Source organism: Verticillium dahliae, genomic scaffold, assembly GCF_000150675.1.
Source record: "Verticillium dahliae VdLs.17 supercont1.35 genomic scaffold, whole genome shotgun sequence".
Taxonomy (NCBI): Eukaryota; Fungi; Ascomycota; class Sordariomycetes; order Glomerellales; family Plectosphaerellaceae; genus Verticillium; species Verticillium dahliae.
Genome location: NW_009276963.1, coordinates 40,732 through 65,673, shown reverse-complemented (window position 1 = coordinate 65,673; position 24,942 = coordinate 40,732). Strand labels below are relative to the sequence as shown.

Genomic DNA, 24,942 nt, shown 5'->3' with positions numbered 1-24,942 from the left:
TGAACCAGCAACAATAGCCTTAAGTAACCAATCAGACCAAACAAGGACACTATGTGCATCAAAGTCCACAGACGATACATCTGTCCCAAAACAGAGACAGGAGCTCTAGGACCCGACCCCGACGAGGAGGGCTCCCCAAAGCGCCGGTTCGTGGGCGAAAAGCCTGCGCGGTATGGGTCGAATATCGTCATGGAACCATACACTCTCACGTGCTACGTCGACTTCTCGAACAGTGCGAGCCGGCCTAACGAAGCCTATGAAACGCACGTCTGCGAGATGATTGTCGAGTGCGGCGAACCCCAGTTCAGCTGCAAAGACCTCAATACGATGGAGCTGAGGCGTGAGAATATCCCCAACCACCACTGCCCCATCTGCCTTCGCATCCCCGACTATCCTCGGGCTCCCGACAGCACCTGGTCGTACAAACGCCCTATTGCACAAATTGCTGATGATTTTGAGCGTGGGCAGGCCATGGTCGCCTTTGACCAGTACCTCGAAGGTGTGTTGAATCTTATGTTGGTTTCGCTGACAGTCTTGTTTCACGAAAACCAGGACTGGCAGATATACGTCGGGATGCCCAGCGACGATCGGATCGCAGGGCTGATTTACTCGCACTTCTGCCGCGAAGATGACGGACACTATGGCGTGGACTCGTGGCACTGCACTTGTCTTTCCAACCAGGCACAGTTCGCCGAGGCGTCGAACCTCGGGCGCATGCTCCGGTTCATTGACGTGGGCCTCATTGCCGAGTCCAACATGGACATTGTGATGCGGTGCTTCATGCGAGACGATGAAGGCCACGAGCTCGACTCGGAAAGGGACAAGGCCTGGAGCGAAACGACCAACGACAGATGGAGGCGGCTCTGCCTGGCGCCCGAAGAGCGCGTCAAGCACTGGGCGCACCCGGACGAGGACACCAGGTTCGCGCAGTGCGTGGCGCAGCTCGAGCACGAGGTCAACCGCACGCTGATCGAGGGGCCGATGGCCATTGCGCACGCGCGGTACAGCCGCATCGAGAGCGCCGAGCCGGTCGAAAATTGGGACAACGGCAAGTACGCCATGTTCGTGCGCGGCCTCTCCCAGATCCTGTACCCGGCCCTCGCGTGGATCAGCTACGACTCTGGCCTGTCGAACGAACAGGTCGCCCTCGTCGCCCGCGTGCTCTTCACCCTCGTCGACCACAACCGCGCCGCCGGGCGGGACCCCATCCCGGGCTTCCCCGCGGGCCAGCAGCCGCAAATCCCCGCCGCCCTCGATGACATCTGGTCCATCATGTACATCACCTTTGACTGCCCCTTCGAGTCGCGCGTGCCGACGCTCGTCCACGACCTGCTCAACCGACGCATCCGCACCCTCCAGAAGAAGATTGGCGTCTACAAGCGCAGGCGCGCCGCCGTCTTCGCGGAGCTCTCCCTGCGCCTCGACCACGCCTGGCTGATGCTCGACAGGAGGAGCCTGACCGTCCAGCAGGTGCTCGCCATGCGAGACGAGGCCGGCGGCGAAGCACAGGCGCAGGGCCACGAGGAACAGAAGGCGCCCAGCTGCACCGTCTGCGACGAGGCCTACGACGACACCCAGAAGCTGTGCCGCCCGACGCTGCTGTGCCCGGAGATGAAGCACCACCTCTGCGCGCGGTGCTGTCTGCGCATGGTCCTCACGGCCAACGTCCGCGTGCCCGACGTGCGCTGCGTCATGTGTCGCCGCGAGTGCAACGACTGGATCCTGCTCAGCGACAGGACGGAGCGCTTCATGGACGCTGACGCCGAGGCGGCTGAGGAGATACTGAGCAGGTTCCAGGCGGCGGCGCAGCTGTAAGGGCTGAGACTGAGGTTTGGTGCTTGTGATTTGTGTTCTGAAAGTTTTTTATTGTTTTGTCTTGCACTTCTGACTGACTGTGAGCCTAGATGTATGAGCAAGGGGTATGTGAAGATTTTCAGTTAGAAAATAGCAGGAAACATAGAATGTGGTCCTCTCAGAGCGAGATTGAACTCCATGACCGACGTATACACAATTGAATTCGTCACTGGAGCAACCCAATGCATTTTGATGTGAATGATGTGGTTGTACGGGCTGCTACGCACCTGTCTACCGTGACAAGTTCTTTTCTTCGTCTCGATCAGTTATGTCGACCAGCTGTCCTGTAAAACCACTCGCTTATCATGACATGGCATGGGACGACATGACGTCTCTTGAAACCTTCTCCCGCAACCACATACACGGAACTTTTGCTGGAAACCCAGTCGACCAACTTGATCATGTCCCAAAGCAAACCCAGCTCGCCCCCATACACGAAGATTGACCTGTAGGGTAACGACCAAACGCCTCTCAACCAAACGCCATGCAAACGAAATGCCATGCCACCTTATCGCTTGGTGGATGCAGTCATGACCATATCTCGTGTCTTTCGTTCCCTCACGTACTTACTCGGGCCCCTCGCTGCGTGACCATCGCTTGAACACCGCTCATGCGAGATATCGGTACGTTGGCACATCAGCGTCCTCTACGCGCTCCAGGTACTCTCGAACTATCAAATCCTCGATCCGCTTCTTGACAACGCTGACCTCAGGGCTGAATCGGCCGACCAGCTGAGTGACCACCTCGGATATGAGTTGCGAGTGGCCGAGCTCTTTCCGTTGCCTGTAATCATATCAGCAAACATGCCATTTCAGTTAGAGCAAGGGCTACATACTTCATCGTACGCACAATGGCCGCGTCGATAATGTGAGCGCGGGACTGTGCATTCTTCTCCTCCGTCTGCTTGCGCTCGCTGTCGTCTTCAACCTTGGAGACAGCGTTGATGATGGGGGCCTTGATGCGAACCGTCTTGCTGACGAACGATGCGTTGAACTTGAAAGTGTCCGTCATTTCAATCCGGCGACTAGCAGGCTCCTTGAGAAGGACGCGGGCCTTGGGCGCGATTGAAAGTGAGGTAAGGGTTCTCATGAGGTCAGGCGTCGGAATGTTGGTCTGTGCTTGGATTTCTTGGGCCGTCAGAGATCGGTCATCGAGATCGTTGAAGAGCATGATGATCACCATGCCAAACGTGGAAACGTTGAGTTCGTATTTGCGCTCGCGGGCCAGAGGCCCCTTGCCACCTGCCATGGCGGGGAACACGCAGCGAATGTCTGCATTACCGGCCGTACCGACCCAGCTGAGCTTGCGACCGCTGCGATTTGTGAGATAGTACTTGGTGAGGCTTTCCTGCAGCCTTGTGATTTCCTCGGGGTAGATGCATTCGGTGCCACCGGCGAGTGGTGCGCTGCGACCCATCACCTCGGGCGGCCAGCTGTTGCTCGTCAGAATATTAATGCCGAGTTCGGCCTGTGGGCGCTCTACATCTCCCAAAGAGCGAATGTGATCTCGGTAGCCGGCGGTTGTCTCCTTTGACGTATCCATGTCGCGAAGCATGCCCTCAAATTTGGCCGTGAATTGGTTACCAAGCTTGCTCTTCATGCGAGAGATCATCTCCTTCTCGGCCTCATGACTTTCCGATTTGCTGTGGAGTAACCGCTTCGCCAGGTGCTTTTGGTAGTATCGCTCAAACATGTCGCGGTCCTGGAGGTAGTGGATCAGGATGATGGCCTTATCCATGATGACGTGGATCTCCTCGTCCGTCTTGCCTCGGATGCCGCGGCGCAGGTTGTCATCGATGAAGAGCGACACATATTCGGAGGCTCGCGCAAAGACGTTGATGAAGTCGGAAAAGCTTTTGGTGAGCACTGTCTGCAGGACAAGGTCCTCGTGGAAGGCCTGGCGCCAAATGTTGTCGAACTTGTCCTTGAGCTGCAGGACATCGTTGACCCACTTGATCGCGGCAGCCGTCTGTTGTGCGGAGACGGAGGGAGCCGCTGGCGCCTTGCTCTTGTCCGCGCCATCGGCAGCCTCCTCACCGTCACCCGCAGGAGCAGGGGCGGAAAAATCGGTATTCTTGACGTTCTGTTCGATCTCGAGACCCAGTTCCACAACTCGACTAGAGAGAATAGCCTTCATAGATGCTTTCGTCTCGTCAACTCGGGCCACCAACCCAAACAGAATAGATAGCTCCTGGATTCGATTATGATCGAGCATAGCCTTGAGCCCGCTAGCCTCGAGCGCCAGAAACTCGTCAAGATGGCGCGATATCAGCTCGGCCTCTACAATCTTGATGCACTGCTCCTTGGTATCTCTGTGAAGAGTCGTCTCGCATCGGTCAACCTCCTCGGACAATCGTCGTTCGGTTTGCGGCAGCCAAACGCTGGCGTCGCCCTCATCGAGCAGCCTCTGACACTCTTTGGCGTAGTATGCGGCCGTGGACTGGAGGAAGACAGGCTCAAATGTTGTCGTGTAGAGCTTCTGGTTGATGTTCTCATTATCGTCCTCATACAGCGAGTCGAGCATTTTAACACTGTTCTTGATCATGTAGCGGTCGATGACCTCCCCGTCCCTCTCCATGTTGACGAGGTCGAGCACGACCGAGTTGAGGATGTCGAAAATGGTGTAGTCGACATGGTCGTTGAGGCTCGAGCGTAGAATGCGATCACGGTACAGACCGATGCAGCTGGTGTAGATGGAAGGCCGGCGCGAGTCCTGACTGTAACCTCGGTCGAGGTACATCAGAATGTCGGCGACCATGTTCATCGACGTATTGTGGTCCTCCCATGACACCCTGAGGTTGCGCAAAAAGTGCTCGCTCATCTGGCGCCGTTCGTTGACGGACGAGTTGGATTTGCCCATGGCGATGCTGATGAGGTTTGCCGTAACGAGTTTCTCAATGGCAGGGATGACATGGTCGGCAAAGTAGGCTGTTTCGAATTCTCGTACTCGATCGTAGAGCAGATCGCCTTTCTTATTGAGGACAATCTTGTAAGACGCACGGTAAAGTTGTTCGAAAGCGAGGGTACTGCAGTTCTTGTTGTGGATGTCGAGCATGGCCTCCTTGAGAGTCTGCCAGGGAGCCTCGATGTCGTTGGGATCACCTCCACGTCCGACCATGGGCTGCCAGGATTGAAGAAGTTCGTCAGCAGATTTTCTAGACATGTTCAAGGTTGGTAAACGGGCAAACTGGTGGCGGAAGGTGAATCAACCATAGGACCTCACTGCGCTACACTTGAGGCAGTAAGGGTCAGACGAGGGAAGAGGGGAGGTAGCGGTGGCAGCGGGAGGTTGAGAAGGCCCAGGAGGTACGAATATTGAAAGAGTGAGGACGAGAAGTGTTTGTCTGAACTGTTCCCTGGCTGTAGACCAGAAGATGAGGCAGACCAACGAATGAGGGAAGGAGCCATGCGGATAGCAGGCAAGCACGGAAACACGGGCCATTCAGTCTGTAGACAGGCGTACAAGTTCCCACGCACGTCGTCTAACGAAGCCTCTTGGACCTTGGAAGAGAATACAGGAAGAAGGCATACCTTAACCATGCGACGAGGAGGTCGGATCCGGCCAGACTTTTGAGCCGGGCCTCCTCCCCCACGTCCTGAAATCATCTTGCCGACAGCTCAAGCCGAGGTGGGCGGCAGCAGAGGACGGGAGTTCGAGTGGACGTATTGTATAGGCTGTCTATGCGTCGGTTCCGTCGGCTATGAAATGTGTGGGAGATAAGAGAGGAAGAGCCTTGCGAAGCGGTGTCGGAAGAGCGAGCAGAGAGGCTACTATTCTGAAGAATGTTTGTCGAGGGTGGCGGCGGGGTACTCGATCGTAGCGTAATCGGCGGCTTTGCTGGAACGCGGGCGGCGGAGATCTGGAGGGGGGGCTGCAAGGACAAAAAATACTTTCTGTGTGTGTAAAAGAGGATGAAAAGCAAGCAACATATAGGCATCAGCTCTCTTGTAGTGACAGAAGACGAGAGAGCAGGCTGAACGGGGTCAAGTCGCCAGACCAGACCAAGAGCGACCAGGCAGGCGGATACAAGGCTGAAGGGAAGTGCCAGTGCCACGAGGTTGAGGGCCCAGATCTTGGATGGAGCTTCCACCTTGGCCAATCATAGGGCAGAGAGACCCCATGCAGACCGCACGAGCCAGTCATTGACGATGTCCCACTGACGCGACGCGTTAATTGGTGGTCGGAACCCATAGAGACCGATTTTCCGACTCGAGAAAAATCCATTCCACCTCCGAGCCACCAGTGACGACATGTTCAAGGTCGCCTACGTCTCAAGCAAGCCATCTCCTGCCGAATTTTGCATCGAGTCTAGCTACCCAGTCCGACCCTGAATCATCAAAGACACATCGATAGAGCCTCGACCCTCGGACAGAGCTCGACCACGAGACAGACGCATCACAATGGCATCCCGCTCAGCGACAGCCCTTTTCCTCTCCAGCATTCTCCACGCCGCCAGGCCAACAACAGCCCGGGCATCAGCAAGAACCATCCCCAGAGCCATCACCAGATCCCAACAACCTCGCATCGCGCCCCTCCTCTCCCAGCGCTTCGCCCACAGCATCCCTCGACCGCCTCAGAAGAAGCCCACGACACCCGAGGCCTCGACGCCCTCAGAAGCATCCTCAGAAGCCTCGACACCGTCCGAAAACCCGCCCAAGTCTCGCGTCGAGTCCCAACCTCACTACCGCCTTACCTTCACCTGCACGCCTTGCAACACCCAGTCCACCCACAACATCTCCAAGCAGGGCTACCACCGCGGCTCCGTCCTCGTCACCTGTCCCGGCTGCCGCAACCGCCACGTCATCAGCGACCACCTCAAGATCTTTGGCGAGCGCAACATTACCGTCGAGGACCTCATGCGCGAGAAGGGCCAGCTCGTCAAGAAGGGTACCCTCGGCGAGGACGGCGATATCGAATTCTGGGAGGACGACGTGGAGGGCAACAAGGGCGACTTCAAGATGGCTGGTGAGCCTGGCGCCAGTGCAGCAGCTTAGCTGTGGCGCCTTATCAGGGCCCAGAAGCGTCGGGACATGATTGTATGAGTAGGAGCAACAGAGCGATGCCGAGCGCATCATTGTACCAAAACCTTGTAAAGAATCTTGTAACAAAACATCACACCCCTAGCCAAGGCTATGATTCCATGGAGAGGATGCTGCGGAAGACCCGTGAGGCCTCCATCAGCGATCACTTGCGACGAAGCGAATCATTCATGCAAAACATCTTTGCGTTAACAGGTACAGCTTATCTCTACCAGGTAGAACACCTAAATAAGAAAATGGCAATGCAATGTGCTTTTTTAAAAAAAACCTCCAACGCCTTTCCTATGCAAAATCATTTCAGCGACGGCAGAGGCGCCAGCGAGGAACCGGGAACCGATCACCACGACTTGTACGCCTGCCGGTATGCCTTGAACTCCTGTCCCTTGACCTTGTTCCGCATCTTCTTCTTCTCCGTCTTCTTCCTCTTGTCGCGGCTGTACTTCTCCGGGTGCGCCACGGCCTCGATCTTGCGCTTGCTCGAGCGTGCCTGCCTGCGCGCCTTAACCTCCTCGCGGATGGCGAGCAGCTGCTTGGTGTACTCGGCCGTGCCGAATTTCTTCTGCAGCGCATCCATGAGGATCTGGGCGCGCGTCTTGAGGGCGTCGTGCTTGGTCTTGAAGCCCTCATCCAGCGAAAACGGCGTCGACGCGTGCGGGTCCGTGATGGCCTGCAGCGGGAACAGGATCGTCTTGAGCGATGGCGCCAGGTTCTCGTCCGGCACCCGTCGGCACACCGTCTCGAGGACCTCCATCGCCACCACCTTGGGCACCATGCCCATCGACGTCGACTTGACGTCCTGCCGCAGGATCGACGACAGCTTCCAGAAGAGGTACTGCAGGTCCTTGCCGCGCTGCTCGAGTCGCGAATCCTCGGCCTCCTCCTCGTCGCCTTCCGCCAGCGCCTCGCCCGTCGGGCCCTCGTCGCGCGTCCGCGCTTGGAGACGGGGGCCGAGGAAGATGAGGATCTGCGTCACCTCGTTGGCGAAGGCCTCTTCAATCTCAGGCGCCCGCAGCGTGCCGAGCGCCAAGCTGACGAGATCCTCGACGTCGTCGCTCTCGAGCTCCATGCCGTACGAGCCCTTGAGCGCCTCGCCGGCCTCTGCTGCCTCGCCGGCAAAGTCTGTGAGGAACGAGCTGAGAAGTTTGACAGCGCTCAGCTTGACCGACGGTTCGGGGTGCGCCATGCAGCCACGGAGGTCAGCCCATAGTTCGGCCGAGTCGGCCGAGAGAATTTCCTCGGGGTATGTCTGGGACAGAACCCGCGCGACGTGCAGCGCATTGTTGACCAGGTCCTCGGGCGCCACGCGTATATCTCCGTCACCCACGATGCCGGAGACCTTTTCGACGACGAGCTTGAGTTCCTTCTTGTCCTTCTCAGACGGCTCCCTGGCTTCGAAGAAGAAACCAAACGCCTGAATAGCGAGGCTCAAGACTGATGGGTTGTCCTCCTGCTCGAGCCAGGAACGGAGAAGCGTGAGGAAGTTGCGCATGCGCTCCTTGTCGGCGCGGCGGAAGATTTCCTTGACGAGCTCGCCGGCGGCCAGACGACACTTTTCCGAGTCGTCGTTGGCGACGACGAAGATGAGAGGCAGGAAGCAGGTCGCAGCGATCTCTTGAACGAAGTCGTCGGAAGACTTCTTCAGCAGGAGATGGACAATCTCCATGACAGACAGCCTGCCGCCCTCTCTGTCGTACTTGAGGTTGGCGACCACAAAGTTAAGCTGCTTCGCCCATCGGGCCTTCTTCTGAGGGTACTCCCGTAGGAACTGGAAGAAGGCGCCCCGTGCCAGGTCACGTGTGTCCTTGTCGTCGTTGGTGATCATGACCGTGCCGACATGGTCCAGCGTGTCATAGACGTTTGCGGTCTCAATCTTGCGGTCGAGGACAGACCGCAGGAAGTTGAACGTGATGTGGCGGTACAAAGGCTCCGTTAGGTCCTCCTTGACCTTGCTCAGAAGCATGTCAATAGCAGCGTCCTTGACCACGACATCGCGTCGGTCCCGGAGCACAACAGACAACAGCTTCAGCGCCGACTGGGACAGTTCAGAGGTTGTCGTCGGCGAGAGTGAGATGGCTTTTGTAGCCTCCTTTGTCGCAACCTTGTAAAGACCAGTAGCCTCATCCGTGCTGAACGGCACCTTGGACAGGGCATTGAGCAGCTTGAAAGCGGCAATCTTGACATCATCCTCACCCACGACGACCGCGTCACCAAGAATCGGCACGAAACCACTAATGTTCGTTTCGTTACGCAGGCTATCGTACTTCTTCCAGACAGCGCGAAGAATGTCAAGCGCAAATTTGACGAGTTTGTACGTGTGCTTGCTGTTGGCCTCCCGATCGCTCTTCCTGACACCCTTCTGGTACAGGTATTTCTTGAGCCTCGGGTCAATCTTGGCTTCGGCCTCGGGCTTCTGGCTCTTGTAGACATCCTGCACAACTTCGTAGCAGAATACGAGCGTGTCGCGGCTTTCGGCGGCGGGGTTCTGCAGCAGGCCAGTCGTGACGCGCATCAGGAGACTGTCAATCTTGCGAACCATCTTGAGGTTAACCTTTTGCAGTAGGAGCGACCGGAGAGGGTGGATAAGGTCCGTCAGGCGGCTCACGGACGCAGTCTTGGCAATGAGCTCCATCGAATCTTGGCTCTTGCTGGCCTTGACTTCCTTCAGCTGGCTGATGTAGCCCTCTGCGTCCTTCTCCTGACCGGTAACACCAAAGATATCATCAATGATAACCGTGACAATCGAAGGGAGACAGTAGTCAATGTCGCCCTGCTCAAACTCGGGAATGACCTTCAGAAGCATGGAATGCATGGTGTAGGACAGGACGTGCAGCTGGTAGCCTCGCTTCAGAGCGCCGCGCAGTTCCTTCAGAATGAAACCAAAGTATGGGGCACCAAGGATGCTCGCGATCTCGACTAACGTGTCGCGGGCCAAGTCTCGAGATTCCCAGTTCTTGCTTCGCAGAATGTGACAAATGTCAGTGAGGACACCAGCCAACCGTTGGCTCATCTGCTGTTGAGGCAGGAGCTTCATGAGCTTGACGATGATGATACCGACAGGTACACGATAACTGACTTCCGAGTCGTCTTTTTGGTGAAGGTACTTGATCAGAGACGGCAGGAAGTTGTTGGTCAAATCCTTGGCAAGGTTCTCGCGAGGCATAGTGAGAGCAAGACGCTTCTGAGCCGTTTTGCTCTCCGCGTCATCAACTTGCATTGCTTCATCATCCCTTGTCGCCATAGCAAGTACAAGAGCATCAGCAACCTTGGCGAGGAGACGGATGATGTGTTTCTGCTGCTCGGGCTTCGATTCAACAAAGCCGATGTACCGCTGCAGCACAACGCGGTAGTGCTTCCAGTCGAGAGATGCGACGAGAGTGCCGATTGTGAGTGAAGCCTGGGCTCCGAGGCCGTGATCATCGGCACCTTCGGCTCGACCAAAGATGAAGTGCTCCAGAATCGGGATGAAGAAATGGTAAAGATTTGGACTGCTGAACTCGTGGACTTCGTTAGCAGCGACTAGGATCTCGAGAGCCTCCATCTGTCGCGATGTGGCGGGACTCAGGATATTGAAGAAGAAAGCTGGCTCGGAAGGCTCCTCGTCGTCCTCGTTCAGAAGACCCTTGAGGTCAGCAACTGACTCCCAAGTCGGCATCTGTGAAACAAGGAAGCCAAAGACACGCAGAGTCTCTCGCCTGACAGTCGAAGAAGACTCGCGGGCGCCAGAGTACAGTGCTGGCAGAACGATCTTGGACATGTGAGAATAGAAAGCCTCCCTCAGCACGACATCTTCTGTTGAAGCCACTTCCTGGATGAAGGTACGTAGTCCATCGGCCGAGTTGGAAGTCAAGATGCCGAATTCTTCGTCTTCACGAATGAAGTAAACGAGGTTGTGAAGCAGAGGAAGCCATTGCCTGGCGTTGAATGCGGCGGTCTTGCCAGACACTTGGTTGAAGCCCTGCAGGCGCTGGTCGTAATCGGGCTCCTCGATTCGCTCAGGCACAAAGGCGTTGATGGCACTGCAAATGCCAGCAACCTGATCGAGGGCGGTGTCCTGTTTGGACAAGATAATGAGGAGTCGGCACAGGGATTCCCTATTTTCCTTGTCTTTGAAGTAGCTGAACAGCGCAGACACAGTCTCAAAGATGGTCGTGAAGAGGGCGCTTGTGGGTCCGAGATCGACACCGTTGGCTTCGTGCAGCGTCACGAATTGCTCCAAGATGAGCAGAATTTGACCCTTGGCTCGAGGGTTGACCTTTCTGGCGGGCTGGTTGAGGAGGAAAATTGAGATCTGCAAGACCTCGTGGACGTTCTCCGATGTTTCCACGAGAGGCGAAATTTCAACGACAGTTTCGAGGCATGCGTCCAGGAGAGCACCACCGGTTGTCTCCGCTTTCAAAGCAACAGTAATGTGATTCAGCAGGAAGTCAACATTGGGGCTGAGCAGTTCTGCGTAGATGAGCTCGTTGAATTCCGACTCGGTGGGCGAGGCTTTGGAAAGCTTGATGAGGTTACGGACAATGCCCAGGCAGAAGACCTTGACCTCGTCTTTGCTTTTTGCAACCGAGACGCACTCGATGATCTTGGGCAGGATGTCCTTGTTGATTTCGAGGAAGAGAGCTGACTTGGGAAGCTGAGACCAGATGGAGAGAAGTTGCAGAAGTCCAGAAACACCTTGAGTGTTCTCGAGCGGAAGATTCGCGACTCTGGGTGTAACGATCTCGGCAACAATGGGTTCGGAGTAACGATCCCAAGAATATTCGGGCGCATTGCGGAAGAGGGAGATGAGGCACTTGAGGCCGGTAGTGCGAACAACCTTGAGGAGCGACTCGTGCGTGGCCTCCTTGTCTTCCTCATCCGATTCGGTCTCAACCTCGGCAGCCAAGTCATGCAGCTTGCGGCAGGCATTGATGAGGCAGTAGAGAACGGCGTTAAGAATCGTTTCGATGTAGGGCTCAACATCAGTTCCGAGTTCGTTGATGAGGGGGAGCATCATGTTGAGGAAACCGACTTGCTTCCGCGGTGGCATGATCTCTCCATCGAGGACATTATCACGGATACCAGACTCATCGACGACAGAAACTCCCTTCAACTTGCCGACGGCAATGTTCAAGAACCCACCCAAATCTTCAGGGGACAGGTTTCTCAACACGGCGAGACGTGTAGCCTGGAGGCCGTGCCGACCACTTGCGGCGCCCTTCTTGGAAATTGTCCTGCCGTAAAGCAGCCTCAATAGAACGGGCATCAACTCAGCCCGATGCTCAGGCTTGATCGACTGCTCGCCTTGCATGAGAACAGTCAACTCGTTCTTGAATCTTGCCTCGTCCAATAGGTACTCGAGGTTCTCCTGGTAGGCGCGGACACCTGCTTGCTTCCATGCAAGAATCGCCTTGAGAGCTGACTTTTGCACCTCAATATCACCGTTCTCCATCAGGTGAAGCAGAGCCCGGTACACCTTCTCGCTCTCATAAAGGGACCGCGGGTTGATGAACTGATCGAAAACGCCGAGCATGCCCTTGCGGTCGTAGAAAGACCAGGTTTCGGCACCGGAGGCATGCTCTTTGTCCTCATCTTCGGAAGAGGCCTGATTGTCGCTGGAGACTTCGGGCTCCGCGGCCCACGACAGGAAGTACGGCACCAGCTTGCGAGAGCGCTTCTCAGCAAGGGCAGGCATGGCGGCAAGGACTTTCAGCGCCTGAGAACGGGCATTTGTCGGGCGCGTGTCGACAGCTTGTTGTTGCTTATCAAAGGACTCCAGCATGAGATCAAGGGCATTTTCCGCTGTCTGGTGAATCTCGTCGGCTTGGCTTACAAGATGCTGCAGGTTGGTACAGTCAAAGTCGGTGAGCGCGGCGCGACGATGGGCTGCGGGAGGGCCACCTGGACCGGAACCTCTTGTAGAAGGCACGTCAAGCCAGTCAAGGGCAAGAGCAAGGAGTGCCTCTTCGCCTTCCTTGGTCTCCCCAATCTGCTTCATGGCGTATGTCGCATCGTTCCAGAGCGGTGTGAGCTTGAGAGTCATCATGCCAAACATGAAGGATGGGATAGCTTGGCGGAGCCACGAGCCCTCAGTAAGTGAGGCATAGGTCTGCCCGAGTTTACGGATGTACATGGCGAGATTTCGGAGGGTCGCTAGCTCAAGGGGGGAGCTTTCAATGTCGGTCATGACCTCCAGGCAGCAGAGCTCATCGGGAGTCGAATCGAGCTGCCCGAGGATCCTCAAGGTGGCGAGTCGTAGGTCATGAGATGGCGATGACAGGTTCTCGATAAGCGCTTTCACGACCGGGTTCGTTTCTGTTCCCGAGCCCTCACTGCTGCTGCTGCTGTCTCGGCGCTCGGTCGACGGCTGGTCTTTGGTAGCTTGCTGGTAGGCAAGATAGGCCTCGAGGAACCCGATGGATTTGCTAAACCTTGGCAGCGCTGCTCGAAGCAGAGGTTTTAGGCCAGGATCCACGGGACCAGCAACCTGACACATGCGAAGGTACGCGAGGAAACCCTGGCTGACACTGAAGTGGACTTCGTCGGACGCCAGAGTTGATGTAGGCCTCAGCGCGAGCTTAAGCTTTCGGAGGAGCAGATCGGCTAGCTTAGCCGTGGCGAAAGGGCGGACAGTGGTGCTGTCAAGAAGATCCAACAGTATCGAGTATTTCGGTAGACACCTGTCTCTCCACGTCTGCGGGTCCTTGTCATAAGTTCCACGTTCAGGAAAGGGCGAGGCCTCCAGACGCTCGAACTTTTCCACAATCTGGCCCTCCCATGTCTGGGGCAGCATGAGTGTTTCCTTGTCGCCAGGGGCCGGCAAGCTGTGCGCCTTGACCATCTTCGGCAGGAAAATACACAGCTCGTCGTCATTGTGCCCATCAGACCAGTGGCTGTTGATGAACTTCTTGAAGGGATCGCGGAACAAGCTGCGGAAGCGCTGAGGATCCAGCTCCGAAAAGTAGGCGCAGAATGGGATGAACCACCGCATCAAGGGGTCCCTCTGCATGGCGTTCATGAAATCGTTAATCTGCGAGAAGAGGGCATCCATGGGAGCGGCGTGCCAGACCACGGCAGCATTGGCGACCACGTGCTTCCACACAAGACTACTGTCAGCAGGCGAAATCTCGGGCCCACGCTTGGCAGTAAGGTCGAGCATTGTGACAAGAGTTCGCACGAGTGTTGACCAGTTGTTGACTCGCTCTCCACTGCGGACGCCCGCGGCGGTTGCGATGACCCTGATCAGTGGCACGAACCTCCAGGGCTGGTCCTGTACCTTTTGCTCCAGCGCGTATTCCGCCTCGCCCTGGATGGCCTCGAGCATGGGTGGGAACTTGTCGGGGTTTGTGTGATGAATTACACTGGTGAGAACGCCACAGATGACGTCGTTCCAGGGTGTGTTTTGCGCCAGGTTGAGCTCATACTCGGGCACAGCACGGAGGAGGGCCTTGAAGATGATGGGACCAGTCGAGTGCATGGTCTGGCCGGTGCCCTTGATGGCCTCGGCAAACATGGTCATGATGCCGTCTTGATACAACTGAAATTGCCTGTCACCCGACATGCTGAGCAGATCGTCTCGAGCATGTTGAATAATGTCGACCAGGGCCGTCTCTCGATTTGCGGGCGCCGCGGCCTTCTTGATGAGGAAGCTGGTGGCCTCGGCGGCGAACCGGGCGATGTAGGGCGGGTGTCGGGTCTTGCCGAAGAGGGGTGCAAGAACGTTGTAGGTAGGTCGGATGTCAGGGACGATTAAGCGTGAAAGGTACTTGAAGAGGAATGCGAGGGCAGCGAATGTGAATTCGACAACCTCCACAGGCTGTGGCTTGCCGGCAATGGCAACGATGAGGTCTAGCGATCGGGCATAGTACTTCTCGAAGCGGGTTCCGAGGTCGTGTGCGAATGCCGTGAGGAGGTCCAGAAGAGGCTCTAAGGACTCCTTCTCCTGGTTGGAAATGTAGTGGGACAGCGAAGCAAAGATCCTGTCCTCGTGATGCAGGATCGAGGCAAGTGTTTCTGTTAGGGACAGAGTCTCTCGCTTGAAAGAGATGAAGTCCTTGGCAATGTTGAGTTCATTCCATCGCTCGATGCCGGTGCGAAAGTAGGATGTGGTGCTCTCGAGGTCTTCGGTTTCGAGGTCGTGTCGTCGCACTTTTCGGAGGGGATCAAGACTGTGCAGCTTGCCAATCTTGGTGCTGAAGGACTCCCATCGGTGGTTCTTCTGATGGGGAGTCAGGTTCTTGCCCTTGCGGGCTTTTGTGATCCTGCCCGATGATACCGCAGGCATGGTGGCGGTATTACTGGGGGAGGAAGCAGGTCGGTGTCGAGACTGACTTACGAGAACGTTGGCGTGCTCACGTCGCCTCTAGATCGCGAACTCGAGGGTCCCCGCTGTCCCAGTCGTCCTGGACAAAAAATTTGGGTTGATCTCTGCTGATAAGCTGATAAGAAGGACTTCGATAAGGCCGAGGTGCGATAAAGCTAAAATTCGGGGTTGAAGTGGGCTGCAGCCAATCAACGTGCCGTCGCAACACAGCTTCCGTGAAGCGAAGCCTGACCCCATCGACGTCAATTGGTTTTCACATCGTCGACCTCCCATGAACAACCTGCCGACAGCCACGACAATCACAGTAGAAAAACCCCCAGAGTCAGGCAATATGGCTGCCCCGAAGGTGTCAGTACTTCCCTTGCTCTATGGAGTCCCCTCTTCGTCCTTTTATGAGCAGTATTGACGACCTTTAGACTAGTTTTCGGTGCCCTCAACGGCGCGCTCAAGCCTGCCTTCAATAAGGCTGCCACCTTGCACTCCAAGAACAAGTTCGACTTCGCCATCATTTCCGGCAACCTCTTTGCCGAATCTGACGATGAAATAGCGGCCTCCCTACTGAACGGCGAGATTGTCGTGCCCCTTCCGACCTATTTCACTGTCGGCACATCCGCCCTTCCCGCTACCATTGTTGCCAAGATCGAGGCCAACGAGGAGATATGCGAAAACCTACACTTCCTCGGCAAGCGCAGCGTCACCAAGACTACAGATGGTGTTCGTATCGTGGCGCTCGGCGGAAACCTCGATCCGGAGATTTTGGGGGGCACATCTAAGGAACAACACCTTCCCTTTCACACAGGTCACGACGCGAAGACGCTCAAAGGCGCGGGCCAAGCCGATATCCTGTTGACAACCGTCTGGCCTGCCGGCGTCTGGGGCGGATCCAAAACCGCCCCTACCCCCGAGAACCAGGCCCTCATTGCCAGCACAAAGGAAGTCGCCGATCTCTGCGACGCGTTGCGACCTCGTTACCACTTTACGGCGTCACCTGCCGAATTCTTCTACGAGCGTGAGCCCTTCTTCCACATGCCCAAGGAAGGCTCCGAAGAGCGACCGGTGACCCGGTTCATCTCTATGGCGCCCTACGGTAACGCAGCCAAAGCAAAGGCCATGTATGCATTCACCCTCTCTCTGGGTTCGACATCGCTCGACCAACCTGCCGGCACTACGGCCTCGCCGTTCGCCGCCAGGGCACCGAAGCGGAAGCCCCTTGACGACGCCCCCTACAGCCGTTTCGCTGACAGCCACGATGGCAAGCGTCACCGCGGAAAGCGCGGACGCCACCGCTCGCCGCCTCCCGGTCCGGAGCGCTGCTTCTTCTGCCTGTCGAACCCGAATCTCTCCCTGCACATGGTCGCCACCATTGGCGAAGACAGCTACCTTGCTACCGCCAAGGGGCCGCTCGCCAAGCCAACGACGTTCACCGAGCACGGCATCAACTTCCCCGGCCACATCATCATCACGCCCATGGCGCACACCCCAACCATCGCGAGCGCGACCGCCGAGAGCTACTCGACAGCCGATGCGCAGCGTACCCTCGACGAGATGACGCGCTTCCGCGAGTCCCTCCAGGCCATGGTCGCCGCCAAGTCCAGCCACAAGCTCGGCGCCATCACGTGGGAGATCAGCCGCGGCCGCAACATCCACAGCCACTGGCAGTTCCACCCCGTGCCGGCCGACCTCGTGCAGAGGGGCCTCGTCGAAGCCGGCTTCCGCGTCGAGGCCGAGAACAGCAAGTACCCGGCCCTCGAGGCCCGCGACCTGCCGACGCTCGAGAGCCAGCAGGCCGCCGGCGACTTCTTCCGCCTCTGGCTGTGGGCCGACAATGGCGACGACCGTATCAAGGGCACGTGTCTCGTCATGCCGCTGCCCGACGCGCCCGACGCGCCGCGCTTCGATCTCCAGTACCCTCGTCGCGTCGTTGCCAAGCTCCTTGGCCTCGAGGACCGATTCGTCTGGCAGGACTGCGCCCAGACTGAGGACGAGGAAAAGGCCGACGTCGACGCCTTTCGCGAGGCCTTCCGCGAGTGGGACTTCACGCTGCCACCCGCAACAGCATAGTTTGTTCCCTCAGTGATGCCTACCTACCTAGGTACTAAGCACTAAGCAGGCGGGGTAAAGGGCTGGCAGACAGCGACCCCCGCTGGATCATAGCACGCGGCGTTTTGGGAGAAGGGAAGGGAGGGGGCCAAGGTCTTAATGCATCAGCCCCGAACGGCGTTCAAATAAGGGGTGAATCTTTAAAAAGGGAGTGGGCGGGATGTGGATAATAGGTCCCCCAAGAATCGGTGTTTTTCTTTCCTCCTCATTGCACATTTGCATCATCTTTGCCAATGGGAAACAATACATGGGCTTTCTTCCTCTCCCTTCGCGGACACGTAGCTTTGACACGGAAACCGCATTTCGACGCGGCAGTACTCGGCGCTACTTTGGGTGTGTGTGCAATGACAGAGCGCGCCACCTTGGACCTTAAAGCGCGGATTTAGGTGTAAGCACTTGCATTTCTACTTGTGAATTCTTTTGAATGTTGGTGCATGGAATTGTGGCGTCGTGTAAGTTTGCTGTGATCCTGCATCTGAATCCACCCGCCTCGGCAGCTGAGACATGGAGTCAATGAGATCTTGGCCCCCGCCCCCACCAACATGCGCTGGCTATTGAGGGGACCGCCCGTGGCGATATATATCGTGGAGTGCATTTCCGCATCCGGCGATAAGCTTCGCGATACATACCCTCGAGGATAGTTCACAATTCACGCCTTGAGTAATGCCAACGGGTCTTGGACGCCGCTTGGGGTAAAATCTGTGATCGAGCAGGCACGATATCCATAGCGGGCAGGGTGCCAATCCGGAAAGTGCTCGGTGAATGGACTGCTTGGTCTGACTGGCACACGCCTCAATAGAACGAGACAACATGTCACTCGTTGTTCGCGCAGGTCAGAAGTCACTCTATCACATCGCGGCAAGCACCCCATAGGTATGCGATAGTTCCTCAATTCAGTACAGAGTAATGGCCAGCTCGTCAAGTGATCCGTAGACCGTCATTCCATGACACCAATTGCCACAGAAGTATTGTACAGAAAGAAATCCAAGGGCGTCTCTGCCCTTGCTTGACAGAGCAAAAACAGGTTGCGAGTAGCCAGTGGTGTTATCCACCAGGGTCGGCAGCCTAAAGAAAGGGTGACATGCCGGACCAGAACCGCATTCCTTCGTATTTGCCCCTTGCTGGGTCAAATTCTGCACTGTACGTTGGTGTGTACCAACGTCAAATGTCGATCTCGCGCCAATGGAGGCGGGTACGACCTGAGGGTTTGTCATTGTTGTTTTTTTGTTTCTTGTGAGATGTCGTTAAGGAATAAGCGTCGTGGGACGTACGCATCCGGCAGAGGATGCGAGATGTGTGTGGTATCATGGGTCGACCGGGTCGAGAAAAGGCTGCTAGGAGCAGCCGTGGTTAGGAGGAACTAACTTAAAACCTCTTGCAGAGGTTGGCAGGAAATTCCTGGCAAAGAGACGCGAACGTGGCGAGTTGAAAGCCGCGACCGGATCAAGCGTCGAAGATGTTCGCTGCACCTTTGAATCGGTGTCGACCGTCGGTAATAGAGACAAAGAAGAAGAAGAAAAGCAGAAGATGCGTGAACACAACAAGGAGCCAATCGCAGATTCCGGATCCAAAAATGGACTCCTTAGCAAGGAGGCAATGCAGATGCCGAGGACAGTATGCCAATGCGTCTAGTGCCGGCAAAGTGCTCATAAAAGAGTCTTAATTAGCGTAGGGTGGTCATTTCGGCCGCAATCAGGCAACGCTTTTTTTTTGGCGTCAAACGCGAACGAGCAGAACGAACGAGGGCCAGTATGTGCAGGGAGAAGAGGCGGTATGAACACGGTTCAGGCTGCTGGTAATATGCCCTATTAAGGGTTCACTCGAAGACGGCTCTTCACACCGTCCCAAGGAATATAGGGAGCTCGACGGAAGAAACGTCGCTAAAGCCGATTGGGGGAGTGAGGTGACCCATCTGCTTGGCAAAGACAAGCGACTCCATTCGTATTGCAGGCGAAGGAGCGCAGGTCTTGGTGGCTTAGTATGAAGCCATACGCCTCGAGTGAGCGTACGAACGTTCACCGAGGATAGGAGAGTTTCCAATCATGGCAATCGGATCTTGGCGGACCGTAAGACGAGGTCTCGAGGCGGGAGGAGCAGTAGGTGACTGGTCGACACAAGACTCACGCTGCCCAAAGGCAAAGGTTTGCGCGCGGCCGAGGCCCTTACGGCCATTCTTGAGACGGCCGAGTTCGCGCTCACAGGTGCGCTGATGGTTCTCATCAGACATCTCGACATAGTTGGGAGGGTAGCAGCGCGCGCGGTGCGAGTCAAAGAAGCCACTGTATCCGCCCTCGAGGATGTACACATCGGGATAGGTGAGTCTGGGGTAGTGCTCTACATTCGCGAGGCGGTCTTCGGAGCGAACGTGGCGAGCCATCAGAGGTGCGCGGTGAGCCGAGTACTCGCAGTGAAAGATCAATAATGACCGTCCCTTCATAGGAGTCTTGAACAGGTGAGACGCCAAGAGGTCTTTGCTGTTATAATTGACAGCGCCATCGATATGACCACCATCGTACTCGTACTCGAAACGGCAGTCAATGATCATCTTCTGGTCGTAGTGCTCGCTGTACTTGCCATCGAGCACGTCCACCATGGTCTCCTTGGAGATCCTCGGGATCGCGTCGGAAGGGTCTTCTGCGGCGTAGTGGGGCAGAACGGCTTCGGGCACACTCTCGACATCGGAGACGGATTGTAGCTCGGTAGTGACAGTGGACGAGCTGTCCTCGGCCTTGGACTTCATGATATCAGCCGGGTGCTCAAACATGCTCAGGGAGCGACGGAACTGCTTGCGGGGGCGCATGAAAGGGTTCGAGGGGCGTCGGCTGTGGCCGCTGCCGCAGGGTCCGTTCCGGCTGCCCATGCCAGCGAATTGGGCCCGGGAGCGCAGAGCTCCGGGAACTGCAGCCGTGGGGCTGTTGGCGGTCTGGGGACGCCTCTCTTGGGGAGGGGATGCAGACTCGAAGCACTCGCCAAGTGAGAGCGCAGAGCTCATGTGATTGAGGCGACTTTCACCGGCCCCGAAGCGGAAAGTGGGGAGCTGGTTATCTGTCAGGGTATTGGCCCGGCCAGTGACGCCACATGTCGAGAAGCCCTTCATACGTGTGAGCGAGGGGCGGCGAGGGGCGACTTTTCTGCGCCTGAGTATGCGAGTCAGCGGGGTAATGCACGACATCTAGCGAACAACTCACTCTTGTCCAATGCCCATACCCATAGCCATGGATTTGGGAGGCTCCAGCAGAACCTGGCGTGTGATGGGTGCCGGAGAGTCGAGCATCATCTCGTCATCAGTGTCATTTCCCGTCGGCGTTGACAACGGAGTGGGCGAGGTGACTTCGATCTGTGAGCAGAAGGGGGCTTTGTGCGGGAGAGGAGAGATGTCCATAGACTCGTGCAGCTGTCCAGGCGAAGACGAGGCCAGAGGTGGGGTCGTCACATAGTCTTTCTGTACGTTAGCCTAAACTGAGATGACTGAGGCGCCGAGAGAGAGACACTTACGTCGCGAGTCATCAGCGACTCCGAACATAGACATGCTCGAGGATGTGAAGAGAGCACGACGAGGCGTCGGGAAGGGTGGGCTACTCGTGGTTAGCGTGTCAATTACGATGAACCGTAACAATGAGTACGCACCTGGCGTCCGCATCGAGACGAAAGTTTTGTGACAGGTCAGCAGCCAGACTCGCGGCAGGTGACGAACCTCGAACGTCCTTAACGTTGAAGTAGTCGGGGTTCGGCTTGTGCAGACGCTCGCGGAGGCTCATGCTGCTGGCACCACTGGTCATGGCTGAAAGGTGAGAATGGGCATGAGAGCGGAACATGTCGTTGGAACGGAACATGTCGTTGGAGCGGAACAGGTCATTCGAACCCCAAGGGGGCGGCACTGGGCGGTGCATAGTGGCGAGCGGCGAAGAGTCCTCCATCATGGCTGTTGTGGGCGGTAATGAGGGGCTGGTCTGTCGACAAGCTAGAAACCAAGTCGGTACGACAGATAAGGACGAATGATGATGGCCAGGGCGCGAGGTCCAAGACGATATTCGATATGTCGTGACGTGAAAGAGTGCAGAGCGTTAAGATAAGAGGTCACAGTAAATGAATGCTGCAACTTCTCTTCCTAAGATGCTGTAGCCCTCCTTGCTCGTGCTAGGATCATCAATTGAGTCGGTCGGTCGGCTGGCTGGCCGGTCGGGTCGGGGCACGGATGGGTGGAGGAGGTTCGATAGTTCGATCTGACGAGGCCAGACTGATCAACAGCGGGAGAGATCGAGGGTCGATGTCGCTATCGTGCTCGAATCCGTGCTTCGTGTCGTGCAAGTTGCTCGCATTGGAGGATGGAGACTCGCCGATGGAGCTGGGTTGAGGGGTGAAGCGAATGTCAGAATCTCGATGGCCGAGATTCAATTCGAACGAGTGTCAAAGATGCCACGATGGCTTGCTCCTTCTATCGGATTGTCGAAGGCACAGACGAGCTGTTCCACCAAAGGAGACGTCTGTTCTTGTCGATAAAGGTCGAGGGGCAGGCGAAGGTTGGCCGTAAGACGAGGACGGGCGGCCACTGGTGGGGGAATGGGGGTCGAGTCCGGGTGATGATGGACTGGATGGACGGGTCAGGAGTCCTTCCTTGTCGACGGTCGTGAGGTGTGACGAGGAGGATGGCGGGAGAGAGTGAAGCTCACGAGGAGGTGAGGAAGGAAGTCAAGGCAAGTGGAGGGGGGCAGCTGAGGTTTTTGTGAGACGGCCCATAGAGCCAGCAGACCAGGATGGAGATGGTTCTGGCGTCTGGTTTCCGTGCCGTTGCTGGAGAGCCCGCAGGAGGAGTCTCGCGTGCATGCCCAGTCCTAGTCCCAGTCCCAGTCCCCAGTCCAAGAACGGGTTCAGTTTCCCACTTGCCAGTTGCCAGGTTCAGCGTCCGGGTCCTGCCATGCACCAGCCAGGGCTGTACGGGTGTGGGCGGGTGGGAAAGCGCTCCTTGGCTCAAGGTTGTCAGGGGCGATCGTGGTAGCGTGAGTAGCTCGTTCTTTCCTCCCTTTGCTCGGTTTCTGGGGGGGGGGTGGTTGTCGACAGGCCCGTCTGGCCGACTGTCTGACCTCTCGCACAGGGTGACGAGTGGGGCCGTTATCTTTCCTGACGCCAGCCGTCGGCGGCTGCGGTCCAAGTCGCTTCCTGGCATGGGCATCAGCAGCTCAGCCCTGGCAGGCCCGCTACCGGTCCCCAATTCGGACGGGCATTTACAGGGGTCCCGTCAGCGAGGCGATTTGGGGCGCCGTGGCTGGCTGGACGGCGTCTCCACTCTCACTATGAGGGACGCCTGCCCTTGCGCTCACAAGCGCTGGTGCTGGCCGCTCGCGCTCGGCGCTGCCCTTGCTTTCCTCCACCGAGCCACTCACTGACGACAGTCAGTGTCCACTGGCGCCGGGCTGGCAACGGGCGGTCCAGGTTCAGGCGCCAGCGCTTTTCCACAGCAACCAGGCCTGCGGTTTCCTGGTGGATATTGGAACGACTGGAGAGAGAGAAGGGTGAGAGGGATTTGACGAGCCCGCTCTCGTGGGCTCCCAGTCCGGGTTCCCAGTCCATGCCCTTCCCTCCCCCAGGAAGGAGCGGTGAGTCGACGCCCACCAGACCAACTGAACATCTGTGACAGGGTCCCAGCTTCTCACCCTCACCTCACCTCACCTCGCCTACCTTAGGTACCTAGATAGGTAGGTAGGTAGGTTGTCACCTACCATGTATTCATCGCCTTACCATCACCACTGCCGGGCCCTCACCCCGCCCCGTTTCCTCGCACAGGGCAACCGGCAGCCCGTCATCCCGTCCACTTTGACGGCCATTCACTCCTTTGCGCTCATCATGGTGGATGCTGACGGGGGACGGCACACACGAATGAGTGTGACGACAGGGTAATCCCCTTTTCCACGACGACACTTTCAACTACATTCCTGACCGTTGGGTCGGCTAGAAGACGGGGCGGTCCCTGGAGATTCGTTCGGCCGCGTAGAAACCCACCGCATGGGGAGCTTCCCTTTTTTTTTCTCCTCAACCTAATTTAAGGCCGTTTTTTCTCTTCAGTCTCAAAGCATGGATAGGCAGAGTACGGCATAACGCACGCGTGCCAGCTGTGCCGACATGCCAGACAAACGGACGGTGTCAAATGGTTGCACTCCAACGAATAGCGCGGGGCCGTGCGTCGTCCGATCGGTGCATGTGCTGCTGCCAGCTGGCTGTCGTGTAGCATTGAACGAGGGCCGTTGTCAGTTTCCAGACAAGTAATTTCTCCTCCCTACCTGAGCAGCCAAGTCAACCCAAGGGACCGCCCAAAGGGACCGAAGGGAGCATGACGTAGAGCGAGGCTGCAGACTTGGAACCGCAATCTTGAAAGCAATCTTGAATAGCACCCTTTGTTCGAGGTGGCATATCGATCGAGTTGCGCACCTTTGACGGTGCTGTCCTCCTTGGCTTTTGTGTGTCTTTCCTTGACAGCTGTCCGGAAACGGACAGCATCAAAACAAAACAAGGCAGATCACATCACAACTGAGCAGGGGGAGCAGGCAAGCGGAGGAAGGAACAAGCAGATCAAGCAAGGCACAACGCACAAAGCATGTTCATGCTTCTCATGCTTGCTCGCTCATGCTCCAATGCCATGCAGCAGCGTCCCTGCAGCCTGATGAAAGTTGCTGCAGATGGCCACTAGAGGCGCCAGTCACAAGTCAGGAGCTCCCATAACCTCTCCACTCCGCTGCAGCTGCCCGCGTGTACAGGCGTTGGGATGGCTGACTTGCACCTATCCAGCACGCCTGTGCCCAGCTGCACTCGTAACACTTGCAGCACACTTGCACCTGGATTTCCTGCACTGGATCATGCTCCTGCATAACAACGGGAGCGGCAAGGCAGGCGGGATCGAACAGCACGAACGCCTCTTGTCTGTGGGTTCCTCCTCCTCCTTCTCCAGCTTGTCTGACGTGTGGTCGACGTGGGTGTGAGACGAAACAAACAAACCATGCGCTTGCTCGTCGCGCACCGCACTTTCCCATCATGCCTTCGTCATATGGGGTATCAATGGCCTAGGCTCGGTTCTTCGTTTTTTTTTCCCCTCTGTTCCCCTCTCCCTGGCGGACAGACATGCCGACCGACGAGACCTCCTCCACATTCGGGGACACTGACAGGCCTCTCCATCACTTCAATCTTTTCCATGTCCTCAGGGAGCGCAGCGGGTCTGGTCCTCCAACGGCCGGGCCTGGCCATTCATCCTTTTGAGCCCTGGGCCCTGTAATGGCAGCATGAGCGGCTGGCTCTTTGACACAAAACAACCCTTGCAGTACCACTTTGCTGTTTCACACCAATTCCGATTCGAGACTGCGGAGTACAGATCACGAGAGAGCTTCTCTTGAAAGGGACGGGACGCCCAGGCAGACGACCCGATGAATTGATGGGACGAGTAAGAGATCATTAAGTCCGTGGGTTGCCAATTCGACCCAGCACCTCCACCTGTTACAGGCTTTCTCTGGCCCGTTAATTGGCGTCGGTGACCTCGGGGGGAGGCTCGGGAGAATTCTACAACGTCGAGGCGGGTTGCCAATTGAGTGAAGATCGTCACAACGTAACCCTCCCTCGTCTCACGCATGCCGTATCTGGCAGCTGTCGTCCACGGACCTTGGTCTT

The 24,942-nt window shown here is 56.8% G+C and overlaps 6 protein-coding genes across 6 annotated transcripts; 3 read left to right on the top strand and 3 right to left on the bottom strand.

The window, feature by feature from the left end:
* Nucleotides 1-51: 51 nt before the first annotated feature.
* VDAG_10364 (uncharacterized protein) lies at nt 52-1,815 on the top strand (the record flags this gene model as incomplete). Its single annotated transcript, XM_009659833.1, has 1 exon — nt 52-1,815. The coding sequence occupies one exon, from the start codon at nt 52-54 to the stop codon at nt 1,813-1,815; it is 1,764 nt and encodes a 587-aa protein (XP_009658128.1).
* A 647-nt stretch (nt 1,816-2,462) lies between these two features.
* VDAG_10363 (cullin-3) lies at nt 2,463-5,016 on the bottom strand (the record flags this gene model as incomplete). Its single annotated transcript, XM_009659832.1, has 2 exons — nt 2,463-2,637; nt 2,690-5,016. 2 exons carry the CDS (start codon nt 5,014-5,016, stop codon nt 2,463-2,465), a joined length of 2,502 nt encoding a protein of 833 aa, XP_009658127.1.
* Nucleotides 5,017-6,254: 1,238 nt separating this feature from the next.
* Nucleotides 6,255-6,848, top strand: VDAG_10362 (DNL zinc finger domain-containing protein; the record flags this gene model as incomplete). Its single annotated transcript, XM_009659831.1, has 1 exon — nt 6,255-6,848. One exon carries the CDS (start codon nt 6,255-6,257, stop codon nt 6,846-6,848), a length of 594 nt encoding a protein of 197 aa, XP_009658126.1.
* Nucleotides 6,849-7,230: 382 nt separating this feature from the next.
* VDAG_10361 (uncharacterized protein) lies at nt 7,231-15,153 on the bottom strand (the record flags this gene model as incomplete). The annotated part of the gene is made up of 3 exons (XM_009659830.1): nt 7,231-10,086; nt 10,141-15,087; nt 15,145-15,153. 3 exons carry the CDS (start codon nt 15,151-15,153, stop codon nt 7,231-7,233), a joined length of 7,812 nt encoding a protein of 2,603 aa, XP_009658125.1.
* Nucleotides 15,154-15,523: 370 nt separating this feature from the next.
* Nucleotides 15,524-17,253, top strand: VDAG_10360 (cwfJ domain-containing protein; the record flags this gene model as incomplete). Its single annotated transcript, XM_009659829.1, has 2 exons — nt 15,524-15,540; nt 15,609-17,253. 2 exons carry the CDS (start codon nt 15,524-15,526, stop codon nt 17,251-17,253), a joined length of 1,662 nt encoding a protein of 553 aa, XP_009658124.1.
* A 2,014-nt stretch (nt 17,254-19,267) lies between these two features.
* Nucleotides 19,268-21,209, bottom strand: VDAG_10359 (M-phase inducer phosphatase; the record flags this gene model as incomplete). Its single annotated transcript, XM_009659828.1, has 4 exons — nt 19,268-20,429; nt 20,481-20,730; nt 20,788-20,867; nt 20,920-21,209. The coding sequence occupies 4 exons, from the start codon at nt 21,207-21,209 to the stop codon at nt 19,268-19,270; spliced, it is 1,782 nt and encodes a 593-aa protein (XP_009658123.1).
* Nucleotides 21,210-24,942: the final 3,733 nt, after the last annotated feature.